Source organism: Ochotona princeps, chromosome 22 (genome assembly GCF_030435755.1).
Source record: "Ochotona princeps isolate mOchPri1 chromosome 22, mOchPri1.hap1, whole genome shotgun sequence".
In the NCBI taxonomy this organism is placed as follows: domain Eukaryota; kingdom Metazoa; phylum Chordata; class Mammalia; order Lagomorpha; family Ochotonidae; genus Ochotona; species Ochotona princeps.
Window position 1 is genome coordinate 2,801,801 of NC_080853.1, and position 20,965 is coordinate 2,822,765.

The window sequence follows — 20,965 nt, forward strand, 5'->3', positions numbered from 1 at the left end:
CTTGGCTTTGCCCTCTTTGCTGTAGAGCAGCCAGGGCAGCAAACCACTCCAGCGCCTACCCTCCTTCACTGATTTTTATACACACACACATATGCAAGTCTGTGAAGCATAGGCTGTATGCTCCCCCTGCTCCCTGAGTGACGAGTGGCCAGGTGGTGATGGCTCCCACCTCCAGAAGGTGGTGATCCTGTTGTCTTTAGGGCATTTTGTAGCAGAGTCGTCGGCCGAATTCCTTACGCCTGTTGCATGTGCACTGGTGGCGGGCTGGTGCTGATGGAGAAGGTGTGCATCCCCACCCTCGCCCTCTGGATGTTAGCTCTTGCTGCACTGAATCTAGAGTTGGCTGGGGTCAGTTGATGTGCTCCCTGTTCACTGCATGACCCTCACCCATTCAATCCCGGCACTGCCATCCTAGTTGTGACAGTCACAGGTGTTTCCAGCTGTTGCCAAATGTCAGGGACAGGGTATGAAATCCTCCCAGTGGGAATATCGCCTGGCTCCTCGCCACTGCCCCTGCAATGACCTGAGCCAGAGCAGGCTGTGCCGGGGAGTCTGGGAGCTGCGAGTGAGCCTGGCTGGGGTTCCCTGAGGCTTGCAGTGTGGGCCAGGCTCTGTGCCAGCTGCTAATCCCACCTTTCAGAGATGTGCAAGGTCACAGCCCTCGTGGCCCTGCCCTACCCGAGCCTCCGGTGTGGGCAGCCTGTACCCTAGAGACCCGTAGACTTAGGCAGTTGCTCTTCCTAGCTGGGTGACTGTCTCTGCTCTCCTGTCCCATTCTTTCTGTCCTAGACCCCTTGCTGGAGGCTCCAGACCCCTGGGCCCAGCATCTGAGTGGCTTTGTGTCCTTGGGTGATCCACTACCCCAATCCCTCAGCATCTGTGGGTCGCTCAGGGTGCCAGGGGTTGCCCCTCTCCACCAAAACCAACAGCAAGACAGGGTGCCAGCATTCGCCACTACATCTGGACTTCAGCATAGGGTCTATTTGGACCAAGAATCCCACCCTTAAAGGAGTGAAAGTTTCATGGACACGGGCCACAGCTGGCAGTAGTGGTTCTGTTGGATGTGGAGTGCCCTTAGCAGTGCTGGTTTAAAATCATACTGGGGGCAGAGATTCAAGGGACTTTGTCAAAGCTCGCAGGGTTTGTGTGCTGGCTCTGCTGTAAGCGCACACACAGCCAGACCCAGGAAGTCTTATAAAAGTTTCTGTGTATTCATTTTTACTCTATTTGAAACAGAAAAGCAGGCACAGTGATCTTGCATCCTCTGGTTCACTCGCCATATGCCCGCAAGAGCTGTTGCTGGGTCAAGTTGAACCCAGGACCAGGAGCTTCCTCTGGGTCACTGATATGGGCAGCAGGTCTTGGAGACCTCAGGTGTGGCCTCCCAGGCACATGTGAAGGAGCTGGGACTCCAGCCAGGGCCCAGGCTACCAGGTGCATTCTCAGGGGTGCCCCCAGCACCCACCTTTCTGGGCAGTCTCACCTGTAGCCCATGCCGTGAGCCTCACCTCTGCCTTCCTGGAGTGAGGCCAAGGCTCGCTCTCCTGCTCCGACAGGTCTCAGCTGAAGGCCACCCTCAGGGACAGGCGGCTCCTCCAGGGCATCCACCTGCCTCAGAGATGCCTGCACACCCTTCGGTGCTGGAAGTGGCCCCTGGCAGAAGTTTGTGATCACTGTTTCCTGTGCTTCTTAGGGACATCTGGCCTTGGTAAAATACAGGTGTGTGGTCCAGGTGACTCCAAGGGACTGCCAGGCAGTCAGGCGGTTTCTTAAAAAAACAAACAAACAAACAAAAACTTTGCTTTGAGGATAATTGTCAGTGTGTGGTTGTGAGCAAACACCTCCCCCAGCGTCCTCCATGGTGACACCTTTGTAAGCACATCACGGCGCCACAGCTGGTACTTGGCATCATGTCCTGTCCACTGACGCATCTTGGGCACTCTTTCTTTTTAGGTGTGTGTGTGCTTAGCCCAAGGCCATACTGTCACACATGTGGTTAGCCCAGTGTTGTCCCATCACACATATGGTCTGTGTCACCGCCACTGTTGGGATTCACCCCTGCAAGGCATACCTTCTCTATCCTCGCAGAGGCACACACACCGCCGTTGCCCCTGACAACCATGGAGGGTGTAGTTTGGTCCGTTTGGGAAGGAGGAAGGAGCCATCGGCAGGGCTCTATGGGAGGCAACTTTCACAGACCAGGTCCACCAGGAGTTTCTCTGGTTGCTGGGTGGCTCCGGCAGCTGGCAGCAGGTGCTACAAGGGAAGCTGCCGTGGATCGCCCTGCAGGGTTGTGCCTGAGGCTGGGTCTGCATTCAGTGGGAGGAACCCCAGAGCACTGGCCCCTCTTGTCTTGGGTACCCAGAAGTCGTCGTGAGGCCTGGAGGGCAGGCATCGGATTTGGGCTCCTCCCTTCTTCCAGGAGGGCACCTGACTGCCCTGGGCACGGGCAAGTCCCAGTGGCTGCAGCAGGAGCCAGGCAAACGGGCAAGGAGTGAATCCAGATGTCCCTCCCAGGAGTTCACGTGGTCCTCTGGGTCTCCCGACGGGGTAGTGCCATCGCTTGCGTGGTACGGACAAGGGGCACAGAGAACCAATCCCACAGCCAGCATGTGACTGCCCAAGCCCCCCACCCTGTGTTGCCAGGCTCTTTGTGGCCCCGACAGATCACCGATCACTGGCAGGTGCAGAGAGGGCAAGAGGTGAGAACACATTCGGAATGAGTGGCCCAGGAGAGTTCCTTGTGGCCAAAACCGATGTGCAAAGGGGTGGGAAAGGGAGCCTGCCGGCCCAGCTGGAGTGTAGTGGGGCAGGACAGGAGGTGGGCAGTTGTGGTGGTAAGGTCAGAGGGGTCTCTGGTGGTGTTAGTGTGTGTGATGGAAAGTTGGTGAGTCGATGGATGTTTTTCATCTGCTCCACTGGGTGCGGAATCGTTTTGGGGGTGCACTGGAGGAAGCAGCGGGAGGCCAGTGATGGGTGGGCAAAGCACCTGTTCTTTATAGATAACCCCCAGTCTTGGCACACCTGGGTCCTGGGTGCAGGGGGTCAGCAGTCTGCAGCACAGGGTGGCATCTCGGGGTGGGCCTACCTCTGATTTCCAGGGCAGGAGAGGCAATACCCGCTTTCCCTCTGCAGCCAAATCATGTGGTCCATCTTGTGATATGTTTTTCTGGTTTCTCCATTTTTCTCGCATTTTCTCTCTATGCTGTTTGAATTTGAATTTACCTGCTTAGCATCTGTCAGTTCAGATCATGAGCAGGTGGGCATCCAAGGTCCTTGTCGTATCTGTCAGGCTGTGCCCTGTCAGGTACAGCTGGGTACTCCAAGGATGGTCACCTTTGAGCTGTGCTTGCTGCATACCAGCTGGTGTTTAGGGAGCGACACCTTCCCACCTGCTCCGCCAGGCTGTCAATAGCCCGCATGGGTCATACCAAGGCTGACCTGTGCCCCAACCCTTGGTGGAAACACCGAGGCAGGGAGGCAGGGGAGCCCCCGAGTTCCGGAAGGCAGAATTTGAATCCAGAGCGTCTTTTGCCTCCCACATCTCAGCGAGGCCTCGGGCAGCCTCACCAGCAGGGGACCTGCTCCTGGGATCTGCCTTCCCTGTTGCTTAAAAGAGGACAAGGAGGAAGCGATTCCAGACATTAAAGCCTTGGCCGGTCTAGACCTTGGGCAGGCCGGCCACTGTGGGAGACAGACAGCCACAGCCTGTGCCCAGAAAGGAAGGACACGCCAGGAGGAGCTGGGGTGAGGCCACTCTGACCCTTCAGCATGAGGCTGTCATCCCCACTGAGCCGCCCACCCTGGCCTGGTGGTCGTCACTGGCCTCCTGCCAGTGCAGCTAGCATTGTATACTGGAACACCCCCTACACCCCCGCTGCCGAGGAACATGAGTAAGGAGGCTCCTGCGTGGCCTCAAGTCCCACATGAGGCAGATGAGCAAGTAGTGTGGGAGACATGGACGTGAACTCTGCCTTGGAGGGACCAGGAGACTGGGAGCTGCCCATGCCCCCCGAGGTGGGTGTTGCTGGGATGGAGGTCAAGGCTGCTGCCTGCTGGGTGGTGTGTATATGTGTGTGTGTGACACTGGGCTGCCTCGTTGGTGACAGCAGCTCCCACGACCCTGGTGAGGGATGTGTCTGGCGCTGCCCTTCACACTTGTGTGACCTCGGGTGTATTTTTGTGACTCTGTGAGTCTCCAGTTCCTGTGCCTCACGTGGGTAGTAATATGGCCAGCGCTGTTCCTGGGAGCTGCTGGGAAAGTTAACTGAGACGGGGCCCGATGCACCTGTCACCCACCCGCTGTTGTGGGAACAGCTGTGGAAGATTCCAGGTCATTGGCTGCATATCCACATCCTGGGGGCTCAGGTTTGAAGTCCTTTGCTCCACTGTCCAACTGGAAGGGCCTTGGCCACGTGGGGAAGCCCAGCTGTGGGGCCTGGTGCAGAGCCTGGGGCCCAGTAGGTGCACAATCCATAAGTGCGGCTCAAACGGGCGCACGAACCTGTGGAGTCCCTCATGACAGATTCAAAGGCTGAAGACAGTTTGCACAGAAGGTAAAATGAGGCCTCCTTCCCCAACCCAGGAATGCATATGTGCCGCTAGAAGGGGGGCGCTGCCGTCTTTCTGCCCTGGAGGAGTCCGCTGGGCCGCTGTAGGTCTGTCCCCCAGTGCAGGGCACCCATAGCTATTGACTGTGTCTTGCTCCCCTCCATCCCCTGTCTACAAGGTGTCTTGTCCTGCTCAGGCTGCTGTAACCAAATGTCACAGGCTGCACGGCTCAAATGAGACACGTGTGGAAGGTTAAGGTCAAGGTTCCAGCAAGTTGGTGATCTGGCAGGGGTCTGCACAGGTTGGCACCTGCTGGCCACTCCTTTTCTGGGCTCGGGCTCTCCCTGGAGTGTGCCTGCATGAATCCTCTGGGTTGCCTTGCTTAACCCAGTCTGAACGCTGTCCTGGGAGTTAGGACATCAGTACGCACGTAGCAGGGAATCCAGACCCCAAAACACAAAGCTTGACTTCCCTCTGGGGCCATACTGGGGTCTCAGGAGACCACCCCTGTAGGCTCCTGTCTGTCACAGACACTTTGAGAGGCACTCAGTCGGCAGGTGAGGAAGTGAGCCTGGAGAGGCATGGTCTTCACCAACAGACAGCCAGGTAGCAGGTGGTCTGCTCCTGCTTCTGGTGCTGCTCTCAAGGTGGGGGCTTGAGTGAGCTCCGGGTGGGCTGGGTGCCAGGGAGGGACTGGCGAAAGGAGGCCTTCGTCCATGTAGCACTCGTGGTGTCCTGAGCATAACCCTGAAGAGTGAGCAGGAGTCTACCCTTGGAGACTGGCAGGAGAGCCCCTGTTGGCCAGGCTGGTGTCAGCTTGGAGGAGGCTGCGGGAGGTACCTCGCTCCCTGATCCAGTGGCCATACTGGCCAGGCAACAAGACAAGGCCGGGAAAGGCTAAATCAGTTGGACACCACACATTTTCTTACAAGCCATGGCAGATGACCCAAGCGGTGTTGACCGGAGTATCTTCCACGTGGGAGACTTTAAACTGCTGGGGTCAGGCAGTGGGGGCTCTGGTGAGAGACAGGCTCTGAGGCTACAAGGACTGGAGAGGGGTCTGGCCTGGACAGGGGGTGTATGGGTGGGGGTCTGGAGGCTCCTGTGACAGCTGGGCTGAGTACCAGGCCCTGTTTCCATGTGCACAGGCCCATGCTACACCCAGGCAACAGGCTCCTGGTGCCTTCCAGCAGTGCTGTGCCTGGGGTGGGAGGCCTCAGGCAGGGGCCACTGGGCAGTGGCTACAGGCCTTTGTGGAAAGAAGGTGCTGCTGCTGTAGCCTGTGGTAGGAAGAGCTCCCAGGTAGTTTCTGAGCATTTTGCCCTATCCAGGGCAGCCTTTCACCCCACTCCCCTGCCCCTCATCCCAGCACTCACCCTGCAGCTCCAGACATCCTGTGTGCTGAGACCCAGCGGACCTGCCCTGGACTGAAGTCGTGTGTCCCACGCTGGTTTGCCCAGATTCATTGGGTGGCACCTCTGTCACAGATAACCTCACTCCTGACGTGTTCCCTGCGCCCCTCAATGCCAAGAATCCTTCAGCTGTGCCCCCAGGGTGGCCATCGATGGCAGCTGCCCCTCACTGTGAATTTCCTCTGCACTGCCAATATCTGTTGAGCGATGATTGATATTTTGCTGACAGTGGGTGTTTAAAGACGTTCGACGTCGGTGACAATAGGAAGAAAAATCCCATTCGTTCTTTCCGTTTGGATAATAGCGAGAAAGATAAAAGGCACGGCTTTGTCTTTTCTTATTGAAGGAACGTTTAATCATGGAGCTCTCAAACGGTTGTGAAGCCCCATGTTTCCCTGGGTCTTGTCCCCCACATGCGCGTTCCAACTCGGACTTCCTCCAGGGCTGCAGGTGCGGCCTCCACCACAGCCTCCTGCAAGATGACCTTGGAACTCAAACAGCAGTGGTCAGGCTCTGTGTGCTTCTGCCAGCAGCACAGCGCAAGTCAGCCCACCCCCAGTCGTTGGCAGACGAAGGAGAAGCACATACAAGCCAACTACACGGAGTTGTCTTTGAATGCTTGAAGCCAGATCCGTGTTCACTGTCTAATAGACTGAGCGTGGTCCCCTGGGGCGTCCAGAGGGTCCACCTCCACTAGGGCACTCTGTGGACCCTTCCCTGTTACCTCCCCGCTGGACCCTGATTGGGGTGGGAGGATCTGCCAAGCTGAGTCAGGACCCTCATGGCAGCGACAACACTGAGGAAGGAGGTCCAGTACTGGTTCCGGTGGGAGCCTGGGCAGGCGGGGCATACCTGTACATGTGACCTGAAGATGGAATGCCTGTCCTGGGCCTATTGCCTGGTAGGCCGAAGGGTGGATGGGAAGATGGATGTGTGGGCGAGTGGATGGATGGATGAAAGGGATGGATACACAGTGAATGAGTGGGTGAGTGGACGGATAGATGGACGGGTGGATGGGTGAGCGTTGGAGAGGAAATACGGATGGCTGGGTGAACGAATGCTGGTGGTTGCATGGATGGGAGAAAGGTTGGAGGTGGCTCCAGGTAAAGGGTGAGAATGTTCCTGAGGCAGGAGTCAAGGTGCTGAGCCAGTGGTCCTGCAAACTTCGTCAGCTACCCCAAGGGCCAGGAAGGACACAGGGCAGCCTCCATGTCTGGCTACCTGTGTTCACCGGGTTCCCCCGGCCAGGGAGGGAGATGGCCTTGTTGGGTGCTGGGGTGACACCTCAGCATCTGTGGTCAGAGGTCCTTGCATACCCCTGCCCTCCCTCCCAGGCCTTTTTCAGCACCGTCATCAGACCAGGATGACAGGGTCTTTCAGGGACCAACTGAGATGCCTCTCCATGGGGAACTCAGCCTGCTGTGGGCACTTGAGATATCCCCCAGCTCGCTGCCTCCCCTTCTACCTTAAGTGTAGTTCTGTATGCCTGGATATGCTGGCGGTGCAGACATGTGTCATACACAAGGGGTCCGCCCCCGCCCCCCATGACCCATGCACCCTGCTAGCCCCTGGCCTGACAGACACACAGGTGAGTGGGGAAGGTCTAAACCCCAGACTTTTCCATCCTGCTCTGTGGCCTCCTGTCAGAACACACATTGTGTGATGTCCCTGCCTCCCTGTGTGGACACTGACAAGGATCCTGGTTGATCTGGCTCGGTTATGTAAACTTGCGTGGGTCCCGGCACCACCCCCTGCACAGGACAGAAAACACGCTCGTTTGCAGGATCCTATGTGCCTGTCCTGGGGGATAAACTGGAGGAGGCAGGGACTGGCTTGTTAGATGGGGAACTGGGCCTAGGGTTGGGAGAGAGGAGACGAGGTATCCCCAGGGGTACCCCAGTGTCACTGGGTGCAAGAAGTCATCGGAAGACCAGAGCAGGTGAATACTGGGGAAGGAATGGTTCATGCCAGGGTCCCAGGGTGGGACGTGCTTGGTGATCAGAGCAGAGTTGAGCACGAGACAAAATCCTAGGAAAGAAGTGGAAGACAAGCCCCCAGCAGGTGTGTGGGGACAGAGGGACACCTGACCATGTCACCCTGCAGAGGCATCAGAGGGGGCGAGACAGAGCTTCTATCCACTCATTCACTCCCTGAATGCTTGCAATAGCCGGAGCTGGACCAGGCACTCCACCCAGGTCTCCCACATGGGAACCTGCAGACGCCTGCTGCATCTTAGGTGCTGCCGGGCAGAGACCCTGCCCTCTTATCCCAGTGGCACGCTTAACCCAGTACGCCCCTCCTGGATCTGGCTGAAGCTGCTCTGGCCACTGTCAGCCAGGCGTGGACTAGATCACCTCCCCTTGGTTCCCAGATGAGGACGCGGAGTTACCCAAGGTCTCAGCAGGTGGCTAAGCCCTCATGGGAGCTCCATAGCCTGCCTGTGTCTGTCCCCCAGTCTGTGCCACTCCCAGCACTTGCTGTGCTTCTAACCTAGACCAGGCACCTGCTCTGCAAGCTACCTCGCTTGTTTTTTAAACACAAGGAAACTGGCCTAGATTTGAAAGTCACCCCTGAACCCTCCAGAGAAAGGGGGCAGCATTCTGTTTTAATCCGTATGAGGTCAGGTCTTCCCGTCGGAAATAAACATGTTGTCGGGAGCCGGAGCAGGTTGCAGAGGCACCAAGAGTGTCAGAAAGACTACTCCTTTGATGCCTGGCTCAAGTTCACTTGAAACTCAAGGGTGGGGAGCTTGGGACTGGGGGCAGGGAGCCTGGTTCTTTTTTTAGTGCGGGGTAAGGGGGTGGCACTGGAAGTGGCTGGCTGAGAGAGCGAACAATGAGGCCCTCCTGGCAGGTCTCATCCAGGCAGGCCTAACGAGATTAGATTTTCATAAATTTCAGACAGCACCAATTCCTAAGTCCTCAGTGTGAGGCCAGGAGGCCAGACAGGCCACGTGCACAGGCTGTTTGTCAGGGAGACGCAGGGGGGAGGCTGGTGGCGGGGGTCATCTGTCTAGAGGCCTCCCTTGGACTGGCAGGAACCAGGGGGCAGCCAGCACCTCGTCCCTTAAGTTATCAGAGGGACAGGGCCCCCATCCCAGCCTGCTTCCCTCCCCCATTGTGTGAGCTGGACGCGTTCCTCACACATTAACTGGTTTTTCACCTGCTGTCTCCCGTGGGGGTCTTGACTGGGGGATGAGGGGAGGCGTCCTGCCCTCCCCTGAGCGCCAGCTGAAGGGACCACAGCTCTGTGCATGGCACCTGGCCTGGCAGAAGCCCTAGGCCCCAATCGACAGGCTCGGGTTTGCTGTGGTCGTGTCGTCCTTCCCTGGCGCACGCGTGTGGCACAATGACGAGAGACCCTGGCACGCAGTGCTTTGTCGAAGAGCCCACATCCCCAACCCGAGCAGCACCTGCCAGATGTGAAATGAGAGTGCCCCAGCCTTGCACGCGCAGGATGGGTACAGCCGCGTCTAGAATCTGCCGCCACCATCCCTCATGCCAAGAGGAATTGGCAGGAGGTGGGCCCAGACCTGAGACCCAGAACACAGGGAAGCAGAGGGCTAATGGGACGTTTGTCTCCCAGCAGTTCCTGTCCCCATGGCTGTGTGCTTGGAGCAGAACCCTGTGGGTGGGGTAGCCAGGGGATTTGGTGGGTGGACAAGGCCGTCTCCCCTTCTCAGCTCTTGCAGGACAGCTCTGGGATTTGTGCAGCTTCTCCCCGGGCCTTAGTTGGCTCAGCTGCCAAGGGGGCACAGCGAATGGAGGCTTTAAGCCCTGAGCTGGGGCACATAGGGTGTCTGTTGGAACCGCCATGCTTCACAGCAAGTTAGGACCATGGACTAGACTGTACACTCTGTCCCCCAGGTCTGTCTCCAAGAAAGTGAGAGGCTAGGTGTGGGTGGGGAGAGGTGGAGGGGTGGCAGGAGTGCCTACAAGGACGCCTCTGCCCCCCGGGGTGGTCTGTTGGCTTGGAGAAGCTCAGGTAGGATTGTATGTCGTGGGTGTGGCCTGTAGGATGTTGCTGCAGCTTGTGGGTGAGCTGCTGCAGGCTGCATGGCCTCCCAGGGCGTTTCCAGATCCTCTGGAGAGATGCGAGAGAGGGCCACGTGTATCCCGTGCCCTCCCGCGGGCAGGGTGGGGTCTTTCCCTGAGTTCTTGGGAGCCTGCCAGCACCCCTGCAGTCTGGGGGACACATGCGAGTGCCCGAGAGCGGCTGGGAAAGCATCCGTACTGGTGCACCTGCCACACGTTGATCTTGATTCTGAGAGCTTCGGGAAAGGTGAGGCACCCTTCTCTCCGTCTCACAGTTGGTCTTTGCTGGTCTACGGGTGTGTGTGCCAGTTGGGTAGGGAGCTTCTGCTTTGTGAACTATGCCTGCCAGGCGTGCAAGAATGAGTTGTAGAAGTGTGGATGCCAGTAGGTGCCAGGCAGGTAACATGAAGGTGTGATATGTGCCCAGCAGCAGCTGGCACAGTCTGTGGAGTGTGACTGCATCCCCTTAATGCCAAGCCTGGTTACTGCTGGAGCCAGGGACTAGGATTCAGACGTCTGTGGGCCCTCCCATCTGTGGTCTTCACCATGTGTGGGGTGCTCCTGGGAGCAGTGAGCTTGTTCCCTCGGGGCTGTGTATCCTGCAAGCAGTGGCAACCTGGGCATGGACAGGCATGATCGGGGTGCTGTTGGCAGGACTGAAATCCCCTGTCCACACAGCCAAGGACAGTCCTCATGCCAGTTCTGCCACTCATGCTTCTCCGTGTCTGAGAAGAGGGTTACCCAGAGCCAGAGCAGGACCCCAGTCATGTGGCAAAGCCCTCCCCCTGTGACTCGGGCCGCCTCCAGGCTGTTGGGTCATGGGGTCAGAGATGAGGGGGTCACCAAGTATGGCAGGGCCACTGCTCTTCCTGCTTTCTAGAACATTCACCTGGTCCGCCTCTGGGCAGCACATCAGAGCCCCAAGCCCTTCTGCATTCAGGCTGGAGCCATTTTCTTCTCCAGTGGACAATGTTCCCTCTGCCACCCTCCCCGCCCACCTGGCAGGTCAGGAAGGCCGCGCGGGGCTTGTCCACACTCCCGTCGGCCCTGCTGTCCTTGCTGCAGAGTCGCCAACACAGCCTCAGCTCCCACAGGCCTGTCCCAGCTGGCTTGGGTCCCACAAGCTGCCAGGTCCTGGGTCGGGGACAAAGGCAGTCTCAGCCCACTCCCTCGGGGCCGCTGGAGACAACTGGTGGGAGAGGGCTTTCCCCACTGGGGTGAATCGTGCATGGGGCTGGGGGCTGGACACTGCAGGCCACTCTGGGGACAAGGCGTGGGCGCTGCACAAAGCGGGCCCTGTGTGTTCCCTCAATGCCAGGCTTTCTCCTGGCCCAACAGGCAGTTCTGAGCAAGGCTGCCCAGGCCTGTGTGCCCTTGCCTTGGCGAGCAAGGGGTGTGGCTGCAGTGTCCCCAGGTCCTCTTCGGTAGCAACCTGTGGCAGGTCTTCCTCTGTGCGACAATGGAGTGAGCCGAGTCCCCTTGAAGGCAGGTGTGCAGCCCTGCGTGGGGGCTGGCTGCTGTCCGGGAGGGACCCTTCTGACTGTCCTGTGTCCCTGAGGACAGCATTACCTGCTCGTTGTGAGCAGACTTGGTATGAGGCAGCAGGGAGGGAGTTGCTGACTCACACAGGATGCTCTCACCGGGAGCTACTTGATGTGGGGAAGCCAAGGCAGGTGGCAGGACCGGCGGGGGGCGGGGGGAGGACCTCACGGGGTTTAGAGTTGGTTTGGGTACCCCCTGAGGGGGCTGTCGCACCTGTCGGCTACCGTTCCCACTCACTGTCTCACCCGGCTGGTTGCCTCTAAGCTCCGACAGCTTTGGGGCATCCTCAGACCCAGAGAAGACACCCTCCTGGGCACACTGAGCTGGGCAAGGCTGTCGGAGCCTGCTGCCGTGCCGCATCACCTCCCAGGTGCCCCCCATCCTAGCTGATGCTGGGGGTCTGTTGGCACCAACGGAGGCTAGCTGCCAAGGCACAGGCCCACTTGAGTCGGTGCAGTCCTCCTGGCTCAGGCCGGATCAAAATAACCGTTTTCCTTTTCCAGCAGTGGAGGGTTTTCCTGCCTTCGAGGGGAAAAACAAACCCAAGCCGAGCCAGGAGAGCGGCAGCGCCTGCACGTGGTGTCCCGCCTCCTCCTGCTGGCAGCGGGGCCAAGGGGGGTGGGGAGCTTCCTGCCCCAGGCCTGTGGGGGTGATGGCAGTGTCGCACGTGTGTTTGATGCGTGTGTGGTGTACTGTCTGTGGGTGGGTGTGTGTTTGTGTCCATGTGTCTGCAGGACACCCTGCGTTTTAGCGTGGTCTGTACACACCCAGAGGTTGCCTCCTTGAGCTGCATAGACCCCTACCCAGGACCCTCACGCAGGCATTGTGATGGAGTGGTGCCCAGCCTGCTTCACGCTGGGCGGGAAAGCTGCCACCCTTAATGCTTGGTGTAGGAAGAGGGGTGGGAGACAAGCAAGGGACTTTGCATTTCCCTGTCTTTTAGACCCTGGTTTGGGGCGGGGCAGCTGGGCCCCAGCCTCGCAGTCTCATGCGCCCCTCTTTCCACAGCGGAGCTGGAGTTCGTGCAGATCCTCATCATCGTGGTGGTGATGATGGTGGTGGTGGTGGTGATCACCTGCCTGCTGAGCCACTACCGCCTGTCGGCACACTCCTTCATCGGCCGGCACAGCCAGGCTCGCCGGAGGGCTGACGCCCTGGCCTCGGTAAGGGCCTCTGGAGCTGGAGGGGTGGCCGGGAGGGCGGCTGAGGGTCCACACACGCATGTCACTGTTCTGGCTGTGTGGACGGCCCTGGGAGGGTGGTGGTGGCACCAGGAGAGGGGGAGACAGCCTTTGGGAAGACAATGTTGGGGTCAATAAGGAGCCCCCACCCCCTCAAGTAGGGAAGGTCTGGGTAGAAGGGTATGTAGTAGGCAGGGCCCATCAGCAGCTGCAGGTGACAGGCAGGGGCCTGATGGGACGGGCTGGGGGTGCTCGGGGACCACCAGGGTCCTTCTGGGGCCTGAGTTGCCTCTGGGCACCACCCCTGTCCTCTGCCTGATGTGTAAATGGGGCTTCAGCACCTTGTGACTGGGAGCCGTAGAGTGCACCCCTGAAATAATTTGGGGTTCAGCACTGAGGGCCTAGCCGCAGCTGGCTAGGGAACCCCTCCTTGCTTTTCTCTGCCCACACCCATGGTTCACACAGGGGCTGCCAGGGCACTGGACAGGTATGCCCAGGAGACCCCTGGGATGGTGACTGAGGTGCTTGGCGCAGGTTGCTGCAGGCCACCCTCTGAAGATGCAGGTGGGGTGCCAGGAAGGAGAGAAGTACCAGGCTGGTTCTTTCTCGGGAGCCCGAGGCACCATGAGGACGGACCAAGGGCCGACGCAGAGCCCAGCATGGCATGTGTGTCCCTGTGTCCGGCACAAGGGACTCCGACTGAGGCAGGAGGTGGCTCGCTGTGTTGATGGGCAGGGCATGGGTCCATGTGGGCAGTCCTGGCCTCCATGTAGCCCTAAGCTGGGCACAGAGAGGACGGTGGCAGTGTGGGCAGAGCCAGGTGGGGCTCGGAGCGTCCCACCTCCCCCTGCCCCAGCCAGCAGGGGCGTCTGTGTGGGGTCAGGCCAGGGTCATTGGGTCGAGAGCATGAGCGATGGTGCCTGAGGTGGAGGTATGGGCCCCTGAGGTCCAGCCCGTGTCTCTTGCTTCAGAAGAACCCACAGATCCGAAGGGCCCCCCGGGACTTGCTGTCACCACAGCTACTCATGCTACTGTCTGCCAGAACAGAGGCCGGGGCTTGGAGAGGGCCCGAGGCCACAAAGCTCGTCAGCACCTGTTACCTAGGATGACAGGGAGTTACAGGGACAGTGGCCCTGTGCGTGGCCTCTTGGGCCTGGCCGCTGAGACAGCTGGAACCCCAGAACACCCGAGGCTGAAAGAACTCGGCCCCTGGGAGCCGGCTGGCAAACAGGAGCTTGTTTGGGTCTGCATCTCGGCACATGCGTGTGGAACTCCCGCTAGGACCATCCCGGGTGGCAGGTGTGTGAGGAGCAGGTTCAGGGCCCCCAGAGAGCCCCAGTCACTGGACCAGGCATTGTCCCGCCTGCCCAGCCCAGCCCGCCCCCTTCCACCTGCAGGTCCCAGAGGGGTTTAAGCAGGGGTATGATGGGGCCAGTGTTGGGTGAAGTCTCCAAGGACCCCCGCAGGCCAGCAGGGCAGGCAGACAGGCAGTGCAGGCCATGCTGCATGAGGCCTAGGGCCCCAGGTTGGGACGCTGGCACAGCTGGGTGCACTTGAACTGCACATTGCAGACGGAATTGCAGGGGCTTGTATGTGTGTGGTGGGGGGTTCGGGGGAGTCCTGAACTTGGGCAATTTCGAGGCTATTCCTGAATTAGCCGCCACCCTGAGCCTGACAAGTGTATTCTGGGAGGGACAGTTCTGAGAGCCACAGCGCCCCCCAGTGGCCGTAAGGGAAATCGCTATCTGGCAAGCTGCAGGTGAGCCGAGCTTGCTACCTGCAGGAGCTGGGGCTGACAGGCAGGTTGCTCCACTCCCTTGGTTGTGTTAGTGTAGTCAGATACCCAACCTTGGCAGGTTGTGTGCCTGGAAGGTGTGAGTTTGTTGCCTCTCAGTTACATCCCAGGAAACCATAAAGCTGAACGATATCCCTACTCCTTGCCCCATGGCTGTCCGCAGAGGCATCTGGGGCGACTGGACGGCTCCTAGCATGGCTCTGCTCACACTGCATGATGTAAGGCTGGGTACCCAGAGAGAAGCACTGTAGGGTCAGGGAGGTGACGCTGGGCTGGGGCAGGGCCGTCTCTCTGCTCTCTGACACTGCCTGTTTCCCTCCCCTGTAGGAAGGCTGCCTCTGGCCCTCGGAGACCACCGTCTCAGGAGGCGGAATCCCTGAGGTGAGCCCCAGCGCCTGGCTGGCCCCCTTTTCCTTGTGGCTGAAGGGAAGCTCCCACCCAGCTGTCCTGCAGGTAGGGGGAGGACAGGCCAGCTGGGGCCCCACCCCGCCCCCCTCCTCCATGCTTGCCCTCTGCCTCCCTCCCCCAGAGCCAGGCCTCAGGTTCTGCCTCTGCCCCCTCCAGCCACAGGTCTACGCCCCGCCCCGGCCCACCGACCGCCTGACCGTGCCACCCTTCGCCCAGCGGGACCGCCTGCACCGCTCCCAGCCCACCTACCCGTACCTGCAGCACGACATCGACCTGCCGCCCACCATCTCGCTGTCGGATGGGGAGGGGCCCCCGCCCTACCAAGGCCCCTGCACCCTCCAGCTGCGGGACCCCGAGCAGCAGCTGGAGCTGAACCGCGAGTCAGTGCGCGCACCTCCCAACAGAACCATCTTCGACAGTGACCTGATGGACAGCGCCATGCTGGGCGGCCCCTGCCCCCCCAGCAGTAACTCGGGCATCAGCGCCATGTGCTACAGCAGCGGCGGGCGCATGGAGGGGCCGCCCCCCACCTACAGCGAGGTCATCAGACACTGCTCGGGCTCCTTCCAGCATCAGCAGGGCAGCGGGCCGCCCTCCCTGCTCCACCACACGCACCTCGCCCCGCTCGAGAGCAAAGAGAAGGAGAAACACAAGGGGTACCCGCTCTAGGAGTCCGGGGGCGGCGAGGAGGCTGGAAGGAAAGGCCCCACAGTTCCTAGGATGGAAGGGGGTGGGGAGACCCGGGCGGTGCACCTGCGGCCCTCCCGCCCGCCCCCGCTGTATAAATGCTCCGTGTTCTGTCTGCTCTGAATGCACAAGCTGAGGAAGCTTGCAGAAAGCCCCGTTTCTTTGTTGTGTCTTGAAGGCAGAAGAGACCACTCCACTAGACCCTTTTGTTCCTAGTCGAGCTGCGTGCCGAGTGCTTGCTTCTTTTTGTTTATGATGGTTTCACTTAACTTTAAAGACATATTTGCACAAAAACCTTTGTTTAAAGATCTGCAATATTATATATAAATATATATGAAATAAGAGAAACTGTATTGCGAGGGCAGGAGTATTTTTGTATTAGAAGAGGCCTATTAAAAAAAGTTGTTTTCTGAACTAGAAGGGGGAAAGTGGCGACTTTCACGTGCCAACTTGGAAAGGGTGTATTACCTTGTAAAGAGAAGCCATGAGGAAGCAGGGCTCTAGAGTTATTTATATAAATGTTGAGATTTTGCACTATTTTTTATTATAAATGTGTCAGTGCTGGTTGGATGGCAACTTTGAGCACGTCTGTGAGACTTTAAAAGAGACGGTGATGGTCCAGGCGCCTGGCTGGGGGCATGGGCGCTGTGCGTGCAAGGCACAGCCCTGGCACTCCCGTGTGGTCAGCCTCCTCCCGGAGGGGTCCCGCCTTCCCTGCCTGGGCCACAGCAGCCTTGGCAACGCAGGCGAGGCTGGGACGTCACTGCAGAAGCGCCAGGTCACAGCTGGCGTGTTTTCTTTCCTCCAAATGAAATAAACCATTGCTGAAGGATTCTTAGTTTTTTTTTTTTCCTCCTTTTTAACTCCCCTGCCCCTTCCACCGCTTCCCCTCAGCCCCAGGCCCTACCAACTGCAGCTTCACCACGTGCAGGTGCCCAGGGACAAACGGGCAGCAGCTTGTGGGTTTGCGAGACTTTGGTGTCTATCCAGCTGGTTCCAACTGATAATGCATGTTGGTGTACCGGCAAGGCCCCAAGTGCTAGCAGCAAAACCTCTTCTCTGCCTGCTTGTCCCGTGCTGAGGTCTCACACCTTGAAGACCCAGACATGAGGGTGGAAAGCCCAGCTTTACTTCCCACGCTCATGAAAGGGTTAAAATGAACAGGATGGCAGAGACCTCTGTCTTCGAGCCCCCAGCTCCCTTCCCATGCCCTGCTCCCCGACCCCACGTGGGAACAGTCAGTGGGACAGGAGGAGAAAACCAGATGAGGGCATTTGGGATCTGCCAGGGACCAGGGCCGGGCCTGTGCTCCACTCTGCAGGCTCTCTCACCCAGCAGGAAGTGCCACCCCGGCAGCGTCTGTGGTAGCATGGACGCTGTTCGTGGCCCGTAGACGAGCAGAGACACGAGGCGATACACCTGCTGTCGGTCACCAGCTTTGTTCTTGAAAGCCGTGGTGGTGAAGTTGTGACTCCAGCTCTGTTGGTAGTTGGGCATGGTGGCCAGGCCCTGCATCAGCCTTACCCTGAGCCTGCTGCTCTCCGGGAGAGACCCTTTTCCAAAGCCATGAAAGGAGGGGCAGGGCAGCACCCCGTCTTTCCTTCATGAGTTGCGTCTGGTGCCTTATCTAGGGAACCCTCACCCGTGTCCCCGCCATGCTCCTGCGGTGGTGCCCAGCACGGCGAGAGCCCCTCCTGTCCCTATAGACCTTCCTGTGCAGGATCTTGGGTCACACACCTGAATCCAAAACCTGGAAGTGGCCCTTGAGTGCATGAGTGTCATTGGCCAAAAGCTGCAGGGTCCCTCTGTCTTTGTGCTGGCCCCTGCACCTCGTGTGTTCACCTCTGCTGGAGGAAGGGGTGAGGAAGGAGAACTGGCCTGGGCTGGCTGGAGGGCATGGCCACCTCTGGTGACAGGTGCGGCCATGGCCCAGTGTCGCTGAGACTCCTGTACAACTGGACAGTGGCGCTCAGCAAAGTTGGCCAACTCCCCCTTCCATATCAGAATGGGGCCATGTGGAGCCCGTGGTCCCGGGTGTTGTCGCTGTGTCTTTGTCAGCAGCAGCTCCTAGGAAGCACCCGTTCCAAACCTGAAGTTTGGTGTTGTCTTTGGAAGCGGCTGGTTGGAGGGGGACCGGGCCACGTTCTCCCAAGTTTCAGAGCCCAACTCTCCCCTGGATTCCTCCCTCCATGTCAATCACCACTTTCCTTCCTTTTGAAAGGCTGGGCCTAGGTGTCCATGGACTTAGCAGATTGCTCTAAGCACCAGTGAGGTTGCAAAGTCCACAGTGGCCTCTCCCCAGCAGGGCGGGGCGGGGACCAGATCCACTCGTGTGCTCCTAGCTCCTGCTGCAGGGGGGAGGGCACACAGAGTGCAAATTGCACCTTTTCCAAAAAAAAAAAAGTTTTCCTGGTGTGCAACACCAAGCGTCCAGAAGCACATAGCGCCTCGATGATGAGGAGTCAGTATGCTGTGTTGTTCTGGAAAGTGCGCTGGGAGCTTTGGCTGTGCACCGTGTCCGTGCAGGCTGCGTTCTGGCCCAGGGCCACACCTTCGCCGCCTGTCTCCCACATTCTTTCTGTTCAAGTTAAACTTGTACGAGCTCCATGGCACACACCACTGCTGGTTCAGACTGTTATCTGGAGGCCTGAAGAAACTGCTTGTTGTATCAGTAATCGTTAGTGGCAATGATAACTTCTGAAAAGCTGCAATACTTACACAATAAATTTTACAATTCTTTGGATTGTTTGTTTCTTGGGTTGTGTTGCTCCTCCAATTCCCCACCTCCTCTGGCCTCTGCCTCCACCGTGACCCCTATTTCAGTGACAGCAACATTCAGGGGTGGGGACAACGAAAATTTGGCTGAGGCAGGTGGCTGTGATGGGAGGGGCAGTTATGTTAGGAGAGTGGACAAACATTGCCTTCTCTGGCTTGGATGCTCATGCCCCTCCTGAGCAGCAGGAGAGCTCTGCTGAGGTCTCAGAACGAATGCCTTCTCCAGTGGGTTCTTCCAGAGGTGAGCCCTAGGACCTGGGCTTGGGGTTCAGGGAATCGGGGAGGGCTGCAAGGCTGGGCAGGGGTGACAGTTCAGGTACTTTCCCTGCTGTACCTGATCCTGCCCCTGTACGGTGCACCTGTGAGAGCGGCGGCTCCTGCATCCCCCTGGCTCTTGCTGCCTAAATGTGGAGCACTGAGGGGTCCCAGAAATCCTAATGTGGCCCTCCGGATGCAAGCCCCTTCGCAGCAATGAACATGGCAGCTGTGGTGGGGGGTGGTGAAGGACTTTCCTCTCGCATGTGTCCCTAAATGAGATCACCCCTAGTGTCTGGCCAGCGTTTGTGAGCAGAGAGCCGCTGTGAGGTCTACCCTGTTGGGCGTCAGCCCCAGGTTCTCCTGGGTTCTGGACCATGGAGCCCTGGAAGCATCTCCAGCTCTGAGCACCAGCAGGACACGGCAGCCTCGCTCGCTGGGAGCCCTTCGTTTCCTCTCAGGCAGAGGAAATCCCAGGTAGGGGTGCTGCAGGCATGGGAAGGCCACGGTAGGGGTGCTGCAAGGGCAGTGGCCGATCCTCAGGGGGTGCAGGGGCCTGGGGGCCATTGAGAGTCCACAAGTAGGCATCACATCGCACCTCCTGCCAGTGTGGGGGACTCAGGGAGGCAGGAAGAGGTGTCCATGGCACGGTGGTTCCAGAGCCCCTGCCTTGGCCTCCCAGGCCTGACTTGAGGTGAGGCCTCCACACCTCAAGCATTTGATAGGGTCTTTGTGGGTCCTCGAGGGGCCACAAACCAGCAGAATGCCTGGCTGGTCAGCACCTTTGGAGAACTTTCTTCCCAGTTGGGAGCTGTGGCGTTCACCTGCTCCTGCTCGGATGCCTCTGCTCCCGTGCCAACTGGGAAGGTCACAGACACCCCTGCGTTAACCTGTCCAGCCTGACAGAGACAAGACAGTCTCCCGGTGGGGGCCAAAGAACCCCAAATCTGGTAGGGCTGAGTACCCATTATGGTCCCTGACAGATTCGAATGGAAGCCCAGTCCCCCAGGTCTTCCAGGCTCTGCAAGGACCTTCTTTTCTGTCGCTTCTCCCGGGGATTTAGTAGCAAAACAGTGGGTGGGAAAACCGTCTCCCACTCTCCCTCTTAATCATCTGAACCCGATGCCTTGTTTTAATAGAGGTTATTCACTAATAGCTAATTCATTTATTTCTTGATACAGGTATTGAGATTACCCGCTGTTGTGTGAATTTTTGCAGCTTGTGTATTTCACATAATTTATCTAGCTCATCTACATTATCAGATCAAATTATTCTATCTTCCTGGGAAGTTCCTCCTTTCCTCATGACTGTGTGCCTGTCTCTATTCCTGGTCACTTTCCTTGCTTCGAAGTCTGCTTTGTTGAGATTAATACATCGGCCGCATCCTTCTCTTCAGAGTAAGTATGGCTTATCCTTGTCAGTGAATTTACTCACAGCCTAGTTGAATTCTGTATCTTGAGGGGGTTGGAGACAATATATGATAGAATGATTTAGAAAATCTATTCCTGGGCTCAGAGCAATAATCTGGTGGCTGAAGTGCTCACTTTGCATGCACAAGGATCCCATATGGATGCCGATTCATGCCCCGGCTCCTCCTCTTCCCTTCCAGCTCCCTGCCTGTGGCCTGGGAAAGCAATAGAGGATGGCTCAAAGCCTCGTGGGAGACCTGGAAGAAGCTCCTGGCTCCTGGCTTCAGACCAGCTCAGCTCCAGTCATTGTGGCCCTTGAAGTAGTGAAGCAGCAGGTGAAAGGTCTTTGTCTCTCCATCTCTGTACATCCTCCTTTCAAATAAAAATCAGTAACTCTTTAAAATAAATAGAGATGGACATTCTGGGGTTGGAGTTGTGGCACAGCCAGTTAAGTTGCAGCTTGGGACACCAACCAGGTAGAGTCCCCACTCGTCTGCCTCCTGTCCAGCTTCTTGCTCATGATGGCAGCTGATGATGACCCAAATGCTTGAACCCTGTCACCAGTGTGGGAGACCCTGATGGACTTCCAGGCATCTGGGTTTGGCCTGGCCCAACCTTGGCTGTTGCAGCTGTTGGGAACAGTACCAGTGGGTGGAAGATCTCGATCTTGCTACCTCTTTCTGTGTCACTATGCCTTTCAAATAAATCAAATAAATGCTTTTAAAAAGTGAACACTTTTATATATACCATCCAATTTGTTCTTGTATTCAAAACGTCTAGAGGTCATCTGAGACCCCTGTTTTAGCATTGGGCTCCTATTTTTTGTGCAACAGACAGTTGAGATTTTGCTAAGCGTTGCATTGGATTGGTGCGGGCTTTGGAGAGTGTCGCCGCCCTCATACTGCTGTGTCCCCTC

General features: G+C 58.1%; 1 protein-coding gene across 1 annotated transcript; it reads left to right on the plus strand.

Moving 5' to 3' along the window:
• The first annotated feature begins 12,520 nt into the window (after window positions 1-12,520).
• On the plus strand, window positions 12,521-15,592 carry PMEPA1 (prostate transmembrane protein, androgen induced 1). The gene is made up of 3 exons (XM_004585921.4): window positions 12,521-12,702; window positions 14,843-14,896; window positions 15,080-15,592. Exons 1-3 carry the CDS (start codon window positions 12,589-12,591, stop codon window positions 15,590-15,592), a joined length of 681 nt encoding a protein of 226 aa, XP_004585978.2. The 5' UTR covers window positions 12,521-12,588.
• The last annotated feature ends 5,373 nt before the right edge of the window (window positions 15,593-20,965 follow it).